Source organism: Panulirus ornatus, chromosome 52 (genome assembly GCF_036320965.1).
Source record: "Panulirus ornatus isolate Po-2019 chromosome 52, ASM3632096v1, whole genome shotgun sequence".
In the NCBI taxonomy this organism is placed as follows: domain Eukaryota; kingdom Metazoa; phylum Arthropoda; class Malacostraca; order Decapoda; family Palinuridae; genus Panulirus; species Panulirus ornatus.
Window position 1 is genome coordinate 15,036,412 of NC_092275.1, and position 18,859 is coordinate 15,055,270.

Here is an 18,859-nt window from a genome sequence, read left to right on the forward strand (position 1 = left end):
GAGAAGTGGGAGACCAAATTGGAGGTGGAAAGATGGTGAAAAAGATTTTGTGTGATCGGGGCCTGAACATGCAGGAGGGTGAAAGGAGGGCAAGGAATAGAGTGAATTGGATCGATGTGGTATACCGGGGTTGACGTGTGGACGTGTGTGTGTATACATTTGTGTATGGGGGTGGGCTGGGCCATTTCTTTCGTCTGTTTCCTTGCGCTACCTCGCAAACGCAGGAGACAGTGGCAAAAAAAAAAAAAAAAAAAAAATATATACATATTTATGTGTATCAACATATACATGCATACATACATATATGTACATACACTTGCTTACCTTCATCCATTTCTGGCACTACCCTGACCCACAAAAAAACAGCATAAATACCACCTGATTCAGTGAGGTAGCTTCAGGAAAAAGGCCACATTCATTCACACTGTTTCTAGGCATGACGCTCATTTAGCATCTGCATATTCACTATTGTTTGGAAAGAAAAGTAACAATCTCTGCAGAATTACTGTTGATATTTTGAAAAGAAAATCATTTAATCTATTTGTAGACAAAGTTATTTGTTAATACCGTTTTTTTGGACTTTTTATCATTTCCCAAATTAGCAATATAATGCCTAGAACAGCCAAAGAATTGGCCTCATTCACTTGCATCCACGTATACACACTTATTCACCATCATCCATTCCCAATGTCATCCCACCCACAGGAAACAGCATAAATGCATGAAAGAAAAAAATTTATAGATACACATTCTTTTCTCTTCTCCCATACTTGATCACTGACCTCCCAAGCAGGGTAGCACCAGGATATAGATAAAGAAAGGTCACATCCACTTGTATCCATACTTGAGCTGTCATGTGTAATGCAACAAAACCACAGCTCCCTATCCACATACAGGCCCAACAGACTGTTCCATGGTTTACCCGAACGTTTCACATGCCCTGGTTCAGTCCACTGACCGCAAGCTGACCCCAGCACCAACATCATTCCAATTCACTCTATTCCATGCATGCCTTTGACTCTCCTGCATGTTCAGGCCCCAATCACTCAAAAATCCCCTTCATTCCATCCTTCCAGCTCTTACTTACTTCCTGCCCTAGGAGTCTATTCTAACTCTATGAGACTCCTGCAGCACCCAGAAAACTGACCATACCCACATGTCAGGACCATAGATCACAGTATAGAAATGTTATGTATATGTCTGTGAAAAGAGGGCAGGGCAATTGAGTAGTTTGTGCTCAGTGGATTCTTTATGGTAGTTGCACTGTGAGCATTGAAGGGTCTTGGAGTATGCTGAAACAAGCGTTCATAGTGTTGTAATGATAGGTGACATCCAGAGTATAAATGGGAGAGGGTGATTCAGTTTTGTTTGGGGAGTTTGGCTTCTGATGGGTGTACATCTGAAGGGTTGGAGGTCAAGACCAAGTTTGGAGGTAAGTTGTTTAGTGTTCATTAGGTTATTTCAACATGTATGCATTCTGTCTTTGTTATACTTGTTGAGGTGTGGGGGGGATCTGTATCAAGGGTTGCTTAAGTGTGAGGCACAGTTCAAGATTTTTGTTTTTTCACAGGGGTTGGTGGTTTGTTATAGAGTGGTGTAGTATTGCTGCACAGAATTGGGTTCCAAGCATGTTAAGGCCAGTCTTGTATTGAGTGGATCTTTGTTTCATTATGAAAGTGTTGAGTGTTTGTGGTTGCTAGGCAGCAAGTAATTTTCTGAGTGCACTATATTGTGTGGCATGAGGCTTTGTTATATTTACTTTTAAGAAGATGGAAGACCAAGCAGGTGTGGCATAGTTAAAAGTGGAGTGTATGAATTTTCTAAGATATTGTGCTTCTCCTTTTCTTGTCCAAGGCTAGGGCCAGTAAGTGTTCAGAGGGCATTTAGTTTGTGTTGTTTTTGTATTCACGTTATGTGGTGTATAGAGAGTAACTGAAGACTTTTGTGGAGATGTAGACATTCTGTTCTATGAAAGACACTGTTCCACGTGTGTATCATTGTGCTGCATGTCTGATGTTGCTAATGTGGTGTTAGGGTGATGTGACTGTGAGGTTGTCAGTGTCTTTTTGCATGCAAACATCCTCATAATCACATCATGACACCATGGCAATATCAAACATGCAGCACAACATTACACAACTGAACACTGGCTCACCCAGACCAAAAAGTCTGCATCTCTACAGTAGTCTTCGGTAACTCTTTTAACCCCAGACAGACAGACATGCATACATCTCATAATATCCAGTTACCTTAAATAGAGTCTCCCACTGGACAAAACATCTATCATTCTAGGCATTACACATGACACAACATTAATTTCTTACACAAATAACAACACAAAAGCAAGACACAAACTAAAAGCCCTCAGAACATTAACTGGCACCAGGGAAAAAAAAGAATAGCTCAATAACTTAAGCTTCATTTTAAACTGTCTCAATTACCTGATCTTCCACCTTCTCAAAAGCAAATATAACAAGCTGCAAACCACATAAAACAGTGCACTGAGAACAATTATCAACAGCCTTTCAATCACAAACCCAAAGCATCTTCACAATGAAATCAAGAACTTCCCAATACAGTCCTTTCTCAATATACTTGATACTCAATTCTACGTAATAGCACTAGACCCCTACCATCTAAACCATTCTAATCACCAACCTCTATGTAAAAATAAAAAGCTCATCACTTCTTCACACTTCAGTAACCTCTACTCACAGACTCCCTTCTCTCACATACATAAAGCAGACAAAACACATAGACACCAAAAAACAAAAAAGACAAGCACTAAACAACCAATCTCCCAACTCAATTTCAAGCTCCAACCCATCACACACACCCAACAGAAACCTCACATCCAAGAAGTAAAAGAGTCACATTCACCCACTTATGCTCTGGACATCATCCACCACTGTAATGCTACAAATGCTACTTCAACATACTCCAAGACAATTCATGCCCACAATGCAGCTACTATAAAGAAGACATGGAACATGGCCAATGAGAGGGGGGTGCAGGTGGTACATCTTTCCCAGGCCCAGGGGTCCAAAAGTGGGCACAGGATTTCCTGGGATCTCAGATAATTTTTGCATATACTGAAGACTTCCATCTATATTTTGTTACCCTACATAGTTAAAATATTCTTAGTGCACAAGTAGACACTTCTGAATCGTAGCAGACAAAAACAGGATGACTGATGGAGAAGGGAAGGGGACCCAACAGAAACTTTGTACCCCCTAATAAAATTCCTCTCAGAGGCTCTGACATGGAGCAAACACTACTCATCTGTCCTGCACTTAGGCATCCAGATATCAAGTGATGACCTGCACTCCCAACTATTGGATGTAGCCAGCTTCCTGAGTGCTGCTGGAACCTCATAAAGATAGAATAGACTCCTTGGGAAGAAAGTAAGTAAGTATAGGTACAAGAAAGTGAGATAAGGTATATAAACTAAGTCTTAAACTCTTTTACATATGACACATGCTGATGAATGGAAATAAGTGGGGTTAAGCAATCACCTTTAATGGGTCCTCAAAATCTTCATTTTTCAACAAAAATTCAACAAAAACACCCTTAAGTAATCCAAGCTACATATCTTGAAGACTGAAGAAATCATGCAGGAGGCATTACTTGAAGAATTAGTATACCTCTTAGCGTGGAATAAGGTGACCTCTGCTGTGAGTGGGAGGAAGACCGGGCAGAAGAGTATGAGGAGGAGGCGGTGGAGTGGGCAGAGGAGGGCGAAAGGCTCGCTCGGAGGTCAGGGATGACCTTCATACTCCGCTGGTACCCACTCCAACCGCTGCACCCACCACCACCTGTTTAGTATACCACAGGACGTAGGATGTACCATCCACATACCAAAATACTGGTAGCCACTACTATCATTACTTATGACTGATATACCAATATGGTAGTTTGTTAGTGCTACTGGTAACATTCTTAGCCAATAAATAATGCTTGTATGACTACTACAGCATACCATGGATGAATACAATGGAACTGTTAATCATATTCAATAATAATGGTAAACCAGTGACTGGGATTATTTCAAATATAAACATAATTAATCAAAGCTTTTCCAAGGTAGCAAAAGAAGCAGTAAGAAATCAAAAAGCAACTGCAACTAAAGCAAGCACATAATCACATCTGAGGGGATCATAAAGAAAATTCTAATATACTGAACTTTTTTACAAAAAAGAATTGCTTTCCTATTTATTTACTTGTCATTACAGTCAAACTCTAAGCCTATGAGAGGCACACATAAATATTTGTATGGTATAAAGCCACATACAATTCTATAAGTCAACTGCAGACCAAGAGGGTTTGGGGGTTGGGGGTCTTTTGCCACTATGTATTCAAACCTTAAACTTGATGTCTAGACCCCCATCTCCAAAAACTATCCTACTGGATCCACGCTAATAATTACTATAAAAAAAAAAATCTTAATAGTCCCAAATCCTAATACTATAGCTAATAGAGGGTCACTATCCCTGAATCTTGAAATTAGGTTGGAACATCACGGTAGTGCAAGATTCTGCAAGATGTTGATTGGCAAGCAACGCTTAATATTCAAACATGAATTTCAGCAGAGTAATGTCTGGCATGAATATTCAGTTCCAAGCACTGCTATGAGGCACATGCTGTTTCTTTTTTCATGGTCATGAAACCTCAACTGTGGAAGCTGTTTCAAAACTCCTTTGTGATCTCTGATGTATGTAGCATCTGTAGGCCTTTATCCTCCTGAAATTCCAGAAGGTTCATTTTCAGCTCAAACGAATCTACTGTTACAGGATTGCCATTACCGATTAAATCACCCAAGAAAATACTAAAAAGGATGGCAGAAAAGCATTTATGGTCCAGCAAATATCCCCACATATCCCATCCCCTAATAATCCTTGCAGTCTGTTGTTATATTCATCAACTTTTTGGTGCTATACTTCATTCTACAAATAAGCTCTTGCTGCTTCTTTGAAGAATGATATGCTGTTATAGTCTCTTGACATTAATTTTCATAAGAACCTCAAGTTGTCCTGAAAACCATGTACTAACAAAATCTGGAATCAAGCTAAGCTCACTCATGTGCCACAATCAAAGACTACAAGTGTTGCATAACATCAGAAAGAAAAGCAAAATCTGTTAACCATTGGTTTCTTCAGTTATCCAAAATATTTTCCTTTTCTTCCTGAGCCTTGATAAGTGCTTGCATCAATTCAATAACCCAAATTAACAATGGTGCTTGATAGCCATACAAACATGAAATGTCAGCTCACTTTTCATTACCAATCTTTTGGAAGAAATTTTTGACTTAAAGATATATTTTCCAGCCAAGTCAAAGAAAATGACAATTTTCAATACTAACATCACATTTTCATAATTGAAAAGCTTAACTGAAAAATGCAGACAATAAGTGACACTACGAATGGGAATTTTGGATCACTTCTCAAAAGTCCAAAGAGCCTTCATTTTTTTCTAGCAATGCTGACTGGTTTGTCTAAGATTCTCTTCAGTGTATGTTTTAAGCTAATTCTGAATGTGCCTTTAAATGCCACTAGAACTGGACCCCATCCCCACAAACACACACCAAATGAGAAACATCAAAATACTTACAGCTGTGATTTATCCAATATATATCTTTGGATTCCTCCTTTTCTAAACTTAAAGCCAAGGTAGTCTTCATAACTAAAAGTTTAACTGAAAAAGTTTTACAATAAGACACTATGACTGGGATTTTTAGACCACTTCTCATAAGTCCAAAGAGCTCTACAGTTTCTAATAGCAATGCTGACTGGTTTGTCCAAGTGTGCGTTTTAAACCAACATTGAGTGTCTTTTATTTCCACTAGAACTTTTTTTTTTAAAGTTACCAACGACTGAGATACATCAAAGCACTTGCAGCTGTGTGACTGATCCTACATAACTTTAAATTTCTCCAGTGCTGAACTTAAAGCCAAAGCTTTCTTTATCTTCTTGATTATTTTAGTTGCCATACCATATCTTTGAAAGATATCTCTGCTATGTTTTGATGTGATGTAATTTATTTGCAGATGGGATTTCTAATTACTGTATCTGAATTCAAAATCATCACCATTTTCACGCCATTCTTCTCTGTAATTCTGCACCAGTTAGGCCTTTTAGCACAAGCAATATTCTGCTTTAGGATCCATCATAGCATAAGTCATTAAACAAGCTTCATATTGTTGGGGCCGAAAGCATAATTATATAACTAACAAAGCATGATCTCAATAATAGAGGGATACACCTACAGATATTTTTGTGGTTGAATGAGAAATCACAGATGAAATACAGGAGTCTAATAAACCTTAATAAGAAGGCAAATTCTTCTTCCCTTTTATTGTAATAATTCCTACAGTGCGAAGGCTTTTGTTTTCATAGCAACTCTAGAATTTCACAACAGCTATATTTCAAGTTACTTTCTCTTCTTCACTCATCCTACATTGCTTTTTAAAATACAATGAGTTGTTTATAAAATGTTAACTTTTATTTTAAAGACAAGCAAGAAATCCTAAAAAAAAAAGTCCATCAACTGCAGTTTTCTTAATACTTCTCTCATGATATGGACAATAAAATAATAAATATAAACTTGTGTTCAATAATTTCAGTCCTAGTTGACTCAACATTTCCCTTCCTCAGTCTCTCGAGCCTAAACACTTCAAACATTTTAAGAGAGCAAGTGCAACTCACAATCTGATTATCAATGATTTATTTATTATTTATTTATTTTGCTTTATCGCTGTCTCCCGTGTTAGCGAGGTAGCACAAGGAAACAGATGAAAGAATGGCCCAACCCGCCCACATACACACGTATATACATACATGTCCACCCATGCACAATATACATACCTATACATCTCAATGTACACATATATATACACACACAGACATATACATATATATACACATGTACATAATTCATACTGTCTGCCTTTATTTGTTCCCATCGCCACCCAGCCACACATGGAATAACAACCCCCCTCCCTCCTCATGTTTGCAGGGTAGCGCTAGGAAAAACACCAAAGGCTCCATTCGTTCACACTCAGTCTCTAGCTGTCATGTAATAATGCACCGAAACCACAGCTCCCTTTCCACATCCAGGCCCCACACACTTTGCATGGTTTACCCCAGACGCTTCACATGCCCTGGTTCAATCCACCGACAGCACGTCGACCCCGGTATACCACATCGTTCCAATTCACTCTATTCCTTGCACGCCTTTCACCCTCCTGCATGTTCAGGCCCCGATCACTCAAAATCTTTTTCACTCCATCTTTCCACCTCCAATTTGGTCTCCCACTTCTCCTCATTCCCTCCACCTCTGACACATATATCCTCTTGGTCAATCTTTCCTCACTCATTCTCTCCGTGTGACCAAACCATTTCAAAACACCCTCTTCTGCTCTCTCAACAACGCTCTTTTTATTTCCACACATCTCTCTTACCCTTACATTACTTACTCAAACAAACCACCTCACACCACACATTGTCCTCAAACATCTTATTTCCAGCACATCCATCCTCCTGCGCACAACTCTATCCATAGCCCACGCCTCGCAACCATACAACATTGTTGGAACCACTATTCCTTCAAACATACCCATTTTTGCTTTCCGAGATAATGTTCTTGACTTCCACACATTCTTCAAGGCTCCCAGGATTTTCGCCCCCTCCCCCACCCTATGATCCACTTCCGCTTCCATGGTTCCATCCACTCCCAGATATCTAAAACACTTTACTTCCTCCAGTTTTTCTCCATTCAAACTTACCTCCCAATTGACTTGACCCTCAACCCTACTGTACCTAATTATCTTGCTCTTCTTCACATTTACTCTTAACTTTCTTCTTTCACACACTTTACCAAACTCAGTCACCAGCTTCTGCAGTTTCTCACATGAATCAGCCACCAGCGCTGTATCATCGGCGAACAACAACTGACTCACTTCCCAAGCTCTCTCATCCACAACAGACTTCATACTTGCCCCTCTTTCCAAAACTCTTGCATTCACCTCCCTAACAACCCCATCCATAAACAAATTAAACAACCATGGAGACATCACACACCCCTGCCGCAAACCTACATTCACTGAGAACCAATCACTTTCCTCTCTTCCTACACATACACATGCCTTACATCCTCGATAAAAACTTTTCACTGCTTCTAACAACTTGCCTCCCACACCATATATTCTTAATACCTTCCACAGAGCATCTCTATCAACTCTATCATATGCCTTCCCCAGATCCATAAATGCTACATACAAATCCATTTGCTTTTCTAAGTATTTCTCACATACATTCTTCAAAGCAAACACCTGATCCACACATCCTCTACCACTTCTGAAACCACACTGCTCTTCCCCAATCTGATGCTCTGTACATGCCTTCACCCTCTCAATCAATACCCTCCCATATAATTTATCATTTTTATTTCCAGCACCTTTCTTCTCAGATTATTCAAAATCACCTGTAATATGTTGACTAAGTAAAATGAATGTCTCCCAGACTTCCACAGAACTTTTTAATCCTCTATTTCACAATTAGACTGAATCATCCAGCAAGACTACCTCCAGTGAAATATCTATCCTAAGAAATAATATGCCTCACCTTCCACTGCTTATGAAATCATCCCTAGCAACCTCACCAGAAATAGCTCTAACCTTTAAAATGTCAATCACGACAAGCTAATGTATTGTATGTGGTGTACTTTTTCTCCTTATATGTTCAAGAACTATCATATTTCATCTGAACCAATGTATTATTTGGCATACCTCTTACATAACCATTGCATTAATGTGTCCTACTCTCATAATCCCAACAATACCTTACAGGTAACCCACCTCAAATTATTTTTTTCTACTAATATTCATTTCTAGAGTCAAGCCCCAATGACCTTTAATTAGATTACTCTGCCCACTTCAAATGCCCTGGTTCAGCCCACTGACAACACATCACCTCAGGTATAACACATCACTTCAATTCATTTAATTTAAGTATACCCCTCAACCTCCTGATCATTCAGGCCCTGATACCCTGAAGCCTACTTCACTCCATCTTTCTATCTCCTTGGTTTCTTCCTCACAGTGACATGCAGATCCTCTTAGTGCTTCTTCACTCATCTCTCCACATGTTTGAACTATTTCAGCACCCATGTTAGCTCTCTCTCATTTGGCCTTTACCTGCTACCACAACTCTCACAGTCATACCTTACACAATCGACCCCACTCATTCCACATATTATCCTCATGCATCTCATTTCCAACATATCCATCCCCTTCCTTTCATTTGTATTCATGACCCAAGATTTTCATCCATTCAACACTCTTAAGACTAATATAAATCCAAACTTTGCTATCTCTGCCCTAAGAGACAGTGACCTCTCCTTCACAAACTATTGAAGACTTTGGGCCATAGGCCCAATCTCCCATCTAGTGACTCACTTCGGTCCCCATGGTTTTTTTGCTGCCACATCCACTCCCAAGCACCTAAAGTACTGTATTTCCTCTAAGCCTTCCCCACTTAAACTTACACTAGCACGATTCTTTCTTAAGCCATGCTGTACTCATTACCTTACCTTTATTCCCTCGTCTATCTAAACCCATGCTGCACTCATTACATTACATTTATTTCTGTTTACTCTCAACCTTCTCCCTTGCACAAACCCCAAAACTGTCACCAGATTCTGGAGTTTCTTTATGGAGTCTGCCACCAGTTCCATGATTTACCTCCCACACCTTCACAGCTCTCAGCAAACCACAGTCCTACCCCTCACCTAAAGATCCCTTCACTCTCTTCTCTCAGTATCACATCCACAAATAAATGCAGTGCTATCACACATGTTTAATGGAGACCCAATTTCAACAGGAACTATTCATCCATGTGCCTGAATCTCCTTGTAAAAAAATTTTCAATGCATTTAGTAACTTTCCGGTACATCATATATTCGTAGCATATTCCACAAGACCAAATGCAATTCATGTTATTTCTCCAAATATTTCTCTCACAAATCCTTTAAAGCAAACAAGTGATCCACACAGCCTTTACCTTTCCAAAAGCCACATGCTCTTTCCCAAGCAGATGTTCTGTGTATGCCATAGCCCTCTTAATCATCACTCTCCCATACATCTTACCAAGTATACTCAATCTTATATCTCCTTAATTTGAACATTCACTTTTGCCCTCCCTGGCTTTGTATCAGGGCACTACAGATGCATCCTGCCAGTTCTCAGGCACCTCATCTTCTGCCAGACTAATGCTAAATAACCTGAATATCCAATCAACAGCATTTTACCTTCATTCCTTGAGAAACATAACAGCAGTTCATTCACTCATGGCACTTTGTGACACTTCATCTTTGTACACCATGCCACCATCTACCAAGACTCTTCATCTTCATGCCACCTCATCCCAAACATGAAAGAGACCTCTTTTAAAAGAGCCTCATAAAACGAGTTTCACTTGACTGACATGACAAAATATTCATTCAATAAATGCAGCATATATAACAGTAATAAAAAAAAAAAATTATCACACATTGGAAAAAAATAATGAATATATCCACAGCCACCTTTGATTACATGCTCCTAACCAACTGTGTACAACTTACCATAATTCATGTCAGTTTAGTCCCATCATTCTCTTTTTTACTATATCCTATATGTATTTAGAAAGGATTTTAAAGCCATGGACAATGGCCATCAAGTGCAAGTATAGATAAAGCATCAAAGGCACCCAAAAAAGTGATTAACATAGACTTCTAATAAAGATGCCAGTGATATGCAGGCTTGAGGCAGGCAACCATCAGGTACATGTGTCAGTCCCTTGGATCAGCTTCCTTTACCATTAAAATAATACTTGGTAAAAGAGAGGATCTAAGGAACCATCCAGTCCACCATGTCCTAAGCTGCATGAACTCTTTCCCATACAAGTAACAAGCCACTGGAAACAATGGGAAGCAGGCCAGGAAGGTGTAAAAGTGCTGACAAGAGCATGGCAGTGGTGATTAACAACACTGCAATCTCCAACAAACTTGTGAATATTGATTAAATTTAGTTTCACACAGTATCTACATAAACAAGGTCTCTATTCTATCTTTCGTCCACCAAAATGTTATCTGCTGAGCCATTAATGTTGCTGGAGGAATCCATTCTATAGCTAAGAACTGACTGTCAGCAACACATCAACACCACCGAGTTATAACAACCCCTTTCAACTGATACTTTGCTTAATGGGCATTCCTCAAGAACACATCTCATCCATTATAAGAGGTCTCTGTGTAAATCTACCACTCTCTCATGTAACAAATTCAGCTAATTTTCGTTTTCTCCTCTTCTTTGTCAATTATCATTCCCTATCTGCTCCCCTCACTGTTGCTCACACTTATTCTCTTATTTTTCTTGCTTTGTTCACCAACTTCCAAAACATTTTCTTATTCTCAAAGAACTTCATCACTGCTCTCTCACTTCATCTTTCTTTTGCTTCTTTTCCAGTTCTCATAATGTTTTACTTGATGGCTTGCCATTGTCTTTCTCATACTACTCCTAATCACCTAAGCACTTGCAACCCTTCCCTGCATATACCATCCATACACTTCTCATATCTTTTACAAGAAATTCAACTTCCACATCCCACCTATTACTACCTTTCCTCATTTGCCCACATCCCATTTTCCACATGCCACACACCTCTTACACATTTCTCCATTAAACAACCAGTAACTGCCAGTGAGCTACTGAAAGTCCCTGGATCCATTTCTTCAAATGCTCCTACAAATCATTATCCAATTGTACCTTCATCTTCCTCTTCTCGATCTTAGCTTGGCACACATTTAACAATTATTCAAATGTTAAACATAGATTTTGGAATTAATCATCTTTAGTTCACATTTTTTCAAAGATCCTCCTTTCATACCACCAATCTTTCATGGGATTTCCAAATTTCTTCCATGCACTCCCAAAACTCAAATTTCACACCTTTCATTCTATTCAAGTCACAAGTTCTAAAACTTCTCAGATCTGTTCTACTCAAGCTTGTATAAAATTCTCTTCCTCAAGTAGTCTCTGTCTTTGATACACACTAATTCATTATCTGTTAATATCAAATTCAACACAATCATACAAATGTACATCATTCATTGCAGACCATTGCAGGTATTCCACCTATATCTCAAGCAACAAACTTCTTTTGTGAAATCTATCTTTAATTGAACTGTGATCTTGAACTCAACCCCAAGGGCTGGTAAAGGCAATGATGCCCAATCCATATGAATCAGATTGAATAAGGAACAGATCATAATTCTCCATTATCAATGTAGCTCCCTATCTAGTAGGAGGTCTCACAATAAATTTAATGTCCAAAATTGGCAGAAGTCTGTTAAAAACAAGAATAGGGTGATGTTTCACTGGAGCCCTTTTACCGAGTGTAATACCACCTGAATGTAACTGTCAATGTAAAAAATATGCTATTAGCACATAGGGTCAACAAATGCCATAATCTAATGAGGTGTTCATGAACCTGCATGATATCTTAAACTAACTGAGTTAGTAATTAAAACACCTACGAAAAAATCATATGCGTGACAAGATTTTCCAAAGTGACTACTTTTCTCCTGTTAAAAATAAAAATAACTTTAATGCTACTAATTTGGAGAACCATGCAGGACAAACCTGGGGAAGAAAGCTGGATAAATTTGGTTGATGTCTTCTTAGTTCCCGGCAGTGAAACACAAGACACAGGTTCCAATTCTAAAAGGAAAAATAGCTCTGCTGCGAAGGCCAGAACATTCTGCTTCACTGAACTAGAAACAAAGATGAGGGAAAACTCAGAATCATTTACAATTTTACTATCACTTTAATGAGGACAAAAAAATTAATTACATACTAAATACACATGATACCAACAGCAAGAATAGTGTTTTGACTGAGTAAATTCAATTTGTACAAAATCTACAAAACAAAATCCATTTTCAAATATCGATAATTTGGATCTACATTCCAACTTTAACTGGAGTGCTCTTAAGTACAAACAATATTTTTCATTTTCAAAGGAGTACATATAATGTCTCACCTGTGCATATATACAATATCTTCTTTGGTTAGGAGACAAGGGTTATATGGGAGGCTCTCTTGGCAAAACCTAATGACAAGACCAATATTATACAGTGAGTCAGCAATGGAGGGAGGATCTGCTACTGCTATATCTCCCCAAGGGAGTTCTTGAGGGCAGTAAAAGGCTATGAGAGCAGCCAAACCTATGCCATCACTCAGGTCACTCAGGTCTTGAATGCGAGGGAAAACTGGCAGCTCCTGATCCTGAAGGAAGGTTATATTCCAACAAGAAATTAGTATATTCACATTAACCTTTAGCTACAATATCAACAACCATCCTTCAATGTTCTCCACACATAATATTTGTCATCATATGATGGCAAACACGCAAGCAGAGCATTACATTAATCTTTAACGTGGTTCGCCAAAAACAAGAAAATCACAACACATGATAATGAATTAAGACTGAAAATTATAAAAACTGTGATACAAAGCATTAATCCTTTCACTGTGGCATGCATAATATCCCTATTCTATGCAAGGGACATTCTTAAATATCCTAAAAATAAAAAAATCTTAAATTTGTGATTAGGATTATCTGTACCATAATTTTCCAAATAAAATGACATACAATTCAATCTACACATCTTTTCAATAATCTTGCTGCACTACCAGGTATATAAGGTAGTCCAGGAGTGCTATTGAGCATATGTGACAAAATAAGACATATTTCTGGAAGTGTTTTTCACAAACAAATACCAAAGCTAAGGGTTTCCATCAAATAATATATATCATCTTGTGAGAGATTCACGATTTCACAAATTATTACAAAAGACAGCATACTTCATTTGGGCTTCCTTGACAGCTCCACATATAATGACCAAAGTATGGAAAAAATTTAGGCACAGCATTTGGTAATGAGTAGGCCACCACTCCAAGCCTTAATGACCATCCATTTTTACCTCAGGGCAGTGACATCTAATTCAAGAATCATTTACATATATGCCTCAGCTGCACAGAAAACAGAAGGGCAGTTATATAAGCACCTGCAGCAAACTGCAGAGGATACAAGATATTAATGATTGCATTTTCATCACAGAACTACATGTAGACCTTACACCACACATTGTAATTTCTGAAATAGTCATCAGGCAATGTACATCATGTACTGGTGTGTGAGCATATGTGCTTATCAAATCTTATCCTACTGACCCTGATGTCATTAAGAAATCATTTTCAAAATGAACATATAACTCCAATCAAATTAGTGCTGTAGATATGGGGAGAAACATACACATTGGGAGAGTGATTCCAATACCTGGGTAGTACGAGCAATTGTGATGTCACAGGCCTGAGGAAAATCCAAGGGCTCCATGGCAACAATTCCCTAGGTTTTCCCTATGTTCAAACTATACTCCAGGATGACAAAAACCAGGTAGTCTATTGTGATCAACCAAAGCCGTGACATGTAAAGTACAGAGAAAAATGAAGAACTGTGTCAAAAAGATATCAGCTAACAGTTATGGGGCCACAGGACATAACCATGAGTAGAAAGGTGTGGTACCAACATGTGCCCACTTATAATGTTACTGTGCTGTAATAATTAGCATGACAAAGAAATGAGAGATCAAATAACCCATTTAATTTCTTAGTCATGTAAGAGCTCGAGTCTGAGAATATACATGTTAAAAATTAGTAAATGTGTTTTCCTTAACTATTTCCAGTTCCATGACTCTTTACAGCATACAATGAGTGAAAAATGTAAATGTCACAATCACACGTGAGAATCTTGTAAATGATTCATATATCACACAACAATCCTTACAGAAGAAATTATGCTCAATCATATATTCAAGTAATGGGTATCGAATGTAACAGAGAGTTATCCAAAGAATTCTAATCAATCTAACAATGTTAATCACCCCCATGCTTGATTGCCCCACCTGTAATGAAGGGGTTAGAGCCCTCAATGTTTCATTGGTTAAAGCATAAAAAATACTTTAAACCTTGCTCTAGTTGCTTTAGATATATATTAAGCAAAATTCCTTTATACAAGTAAATGACTCTAAATACAGTGACCTAAAAACTGAATGTTTTGAAAACCTGCTATCTAATGATTACTCCACTGGCTTAGAGAAAATCCTTAAAATCCAGATTATTTCTGATTACTGAAAACTAAATCAATCCCTTAAGCAGACATATATAAATGGCCATTATTCAAGTGAAACATTTTCTTTAAATCTTGTCTCCTAAATTCTATGCAACGCAACTTTTTAACTTGGCTTATAAGTCTATGTAGTATGTGCAGCATAAGTTCTAGCAAGCCTTTTGGCTGTTCAGCCCTCTCTTGTTGTTTTTCTGGAATTTTACCACTTTCTTCATTGAGAAAATGTCACAAAGGCAAGCAGATAGTTGTGTGCTGGGTGGAAGTCCCAAGAAAAAGCATGTTTCTCTAAGTATTGCAATAAGGTGGAGGTATTCAAGAAATTATAGAAAGGAGTCTATATATACAGTATATATATACCCTATCTTGAGCTATGTGCCCACTTCATCAACCAACCCCTAGGGGTGGGTGAATAGCTGGGTTGAAAGTGAACCAACTGTTACAACCAGGATTCGAACCTATGCTCTCGATTTTGGGTGGCCTGTGAATGCTTCACGGTCAGGAACACTAACTGCTACACCATGGAGTTCCATAGCATGATGAGTTTGGGTTCAGTAGCTCCACTATTTATGAGAAAGAAACAATGGGCCGAGATACTGAAATTCTATGCCAACAGTTATGTGTCAAAGTTTATGCATAAATGAATAACACTGCATTAACCTCCAAACACTGAACAGGAGAAGTGTTATTTAAGTGGATAAAACTTCATAAGTGAAAAAGGTCCTTTGTACTGGTCCAAGCCAAAATATTTCAAGAAGAATTAAGTCTAGTAGGCCCAAATGACTACTCAGGCTGGTTTACCCAATTCAAGAAATACCATGGCTTACAGTTGTTGAAAGAGTGTACATAAAATACCTCAACTGATTACAAAGCACAAAGCTGCTGTCATATTCATAAAAATTCTCTTGATGGTATACAATGTTGATTTCTTGCCCAAGTTTGGTTACAACACTGGGAAAACATAATTATTCTGGGGCTATACACCTAAGATGTATGTCACTGCAGGTGAGTCATCTCATCCAGGTATTAAGGACTAAACGAATGGCTTAAATTTCTCAAAAGTGCTAATGCTGCTGATATGCACAGTAAAATCAAGTTATTGGTGAAAGTCTGATTCTTAGGGCTTTAAAGGGGGTCGAGGTTTTTACGATACTATACAGTTCACCAGGAGTTTACCAGATGTAGCCTTTAGAGGTCTTCAACTCCCACAGCCCAAGCTAGGCCCAGCCTGCTGAGTTGGGTAAACCAAGCTGCTGAAAGCCATTGCCTGCAAGTCCACATGGCCACCAAAGATTGGCTGCTCTAACACAATTCATACCTATCTGTCCAGGCCCTATTACACTTAACTGTGTATCCTAAAGTGTTTCTGATTATTACAGGCAAGGGGTAGAAGAGTCTCAGTCCCCAAGTATTTGAGGGATTTTTTTTTCAACGGTAAATAACTGGAAGTCTTCAGGAGGTCTTCACCCCCACAATCTTGGCTACTGGACTGGGTTACTGATTGACCATGCTGTTGGAAGCCCACTTAACCTTCACAGCCTGGCTAGCCTGGTACACTTTGTTGGTACTCATCCACTGTACTCTTACACTTCTCTCTTCTGTATCCCGCATGGTTTCTGATGATAGCTGGCAAGGCATTGAAGAGTCCTGGGCCTTAGATGTTTAAGGTGTTTTCTTTTTTTGTGCATATCAAACCCTTGGATTTTGGAGGTAGAATTTTACAGATGTTATTTACAAACGAGTTGAGAAACATACCCTCTAGAATTTCCAGCTATGGATGATGGTGCACCTCTCTCATCTGCACTCCAGGGAGTGGAACCACAGAGATTTTAGCTGTTCCCAGTAATTTAGTTCCCTTACCACATTAATGTTGGCTGTGAAATTTTCTGAACACTTTCTATTTCATTTGCCTTGTAGGGAGATGTTAGAATGCAGTAACATTTAACCAAACAAATTAGCACTTTGAATAATATCATTGATGGTTTTTCTTCCCAAATCTTAAAGGTCTGAAGGATCTTGCCTACCTTCCTTCTTCAAGAGGCATACTGTACCTCTAGATTTAAGACTGATTTGAGGGTCACTAGTGTGTCCCTCAGACCAAGACACACCGTCAGTTAGTGTTCCTGAAAATTCTAAGATTCTCTGAAGTGTTGGACAATTGATTTGCACATCCTGATGCAGTACAACTTCTTGTTAAAAAAAAACAATGTTTATGGTGTTCATATTCCCCCTAACTGTACTTCTCTTTTACAGGTCATGAATAAAAAAAGTTTTTAACGCTGATATAAGGAGTGATATAAGGATGAGTTCATGTAAACAAATAATACATACTTAAACATTGGCCAGGGGGTTTAACAAGAGGTACCCCATCAAGAATGCTACTTGATTTGCTGCAAAAGCATAGAACAAGGTGCTCAAGGAACTTCCAATAAATGCTTAGCATAACTTGTTGCAGATGGAGTAGATCCTGACTTCCATGGGTGTAGTATTTCAATGAACAACAAATTGACGATTTGTTGTTGAATGCCGGAGATTTTTCATGTAATGAAGCAAGGGTGTTAAAATGATGGGGATGATTAAGTGTCTGAATTAAGATAATTATGTTCCTTTAGTGAACCAACATAAAAATGGTGAAACACTGCAAATGGTGATTAATCCTGACCAAGAAACTAATGAGAGTGATGATGAAAACGATAATTTGAAAAGACAGGAAAAGAGCATAACTGGCAAGCATATCATTCTTACTAAAGAGCTAACAGAAAGTTTGGGACAAAAGTCTACAATTGAACTACACAGGATGATCATACTATGGATTAAAGAAGTCCTTCATGAAAAAAAAACTTAAAACATGAAACTGCCAGATATATTCACGAAAGTTATCAAACAGGGCGATAGTCCTCTAGAACCTCCACATTCAAGTTCCAAAGGAAAAGACTCATCTCCTTCTGCACCAGGGATCCTATCAGATACTTAAAAAGGAAACATCAATGATACATAACAATCACAATGTTCGTTCTCATGCTTCACCTTTAATCTATCTATATATGTCAGGAGTATAACCCAAAAACTGGAAAATTTCAAAATCCTGCTTGGATCTGGTGTAATCTACCTGTACCACTGTTCCTCCATCTCCATTATCAAATATCATTAAAAAGTACTTTGAAAGAAATCATTTGATATGTTAACAGTTAATGCAGTGAAACTAACCTGAGACTGCACCTGCTGATGTATTCGCTCTTGTAAAGCCTGAGTGACATAACTGATCCACATTACCAATGCTTCCTCCTGGTCCTGTGGAGTGCGTTCTGGTGTTACTCCACCACTTACACGCTGAAGTACAACCACTGCTCGGTCTGCTACCACCACTTCCCTGATGTACAGTGCCATCATAGCCTCTATCACAGCCAAATGAGCAGACTGTAAATGTGTTTATAATCAAACTAGCAGATTAATCATGGAGACAGCCAAGTTACACACGACACAAAATATGCACATGCTCACAGAAATACTAAGCTTACATTGGAGGCTCTCTACATGCAGCATAAGTAAATGAAAGAGTATTTCCAAAGTAAATTGTATATCAATAACAATCTTTGTATATAGAATATAAGGACCCCATGGTTTCCACTATTTCAGTT

At 38.4% G+C, this 18,859-nt stretch overlaps 1 protein-coding gene across 1 annotated transcript in view; it reads right to left on the reverse strand.

Moving 5' to 3' along the window:
• The window catches only part of Patronin (calmodulin-regulated spectrin-associated protein patronin), a 216,667-nt gene that overhangs the window by 161,844 nt on the left and 35,964 nt on the right, over positions 1-18,859 (reverse strand). Inside the window, 4 exon segments of the mRNA XM_071692291.1 lie at positions 3,645-3,815; positions 12,677-12,807; positions 13,077-13,321; positions 18,429-18,638. Coding sequence (XP_071548392.1) covers positions 3,645-3,815; positions 12,677-12,807; positions 13,077-13,321; positions 18,429-18,638 — 757 coding nt within the window.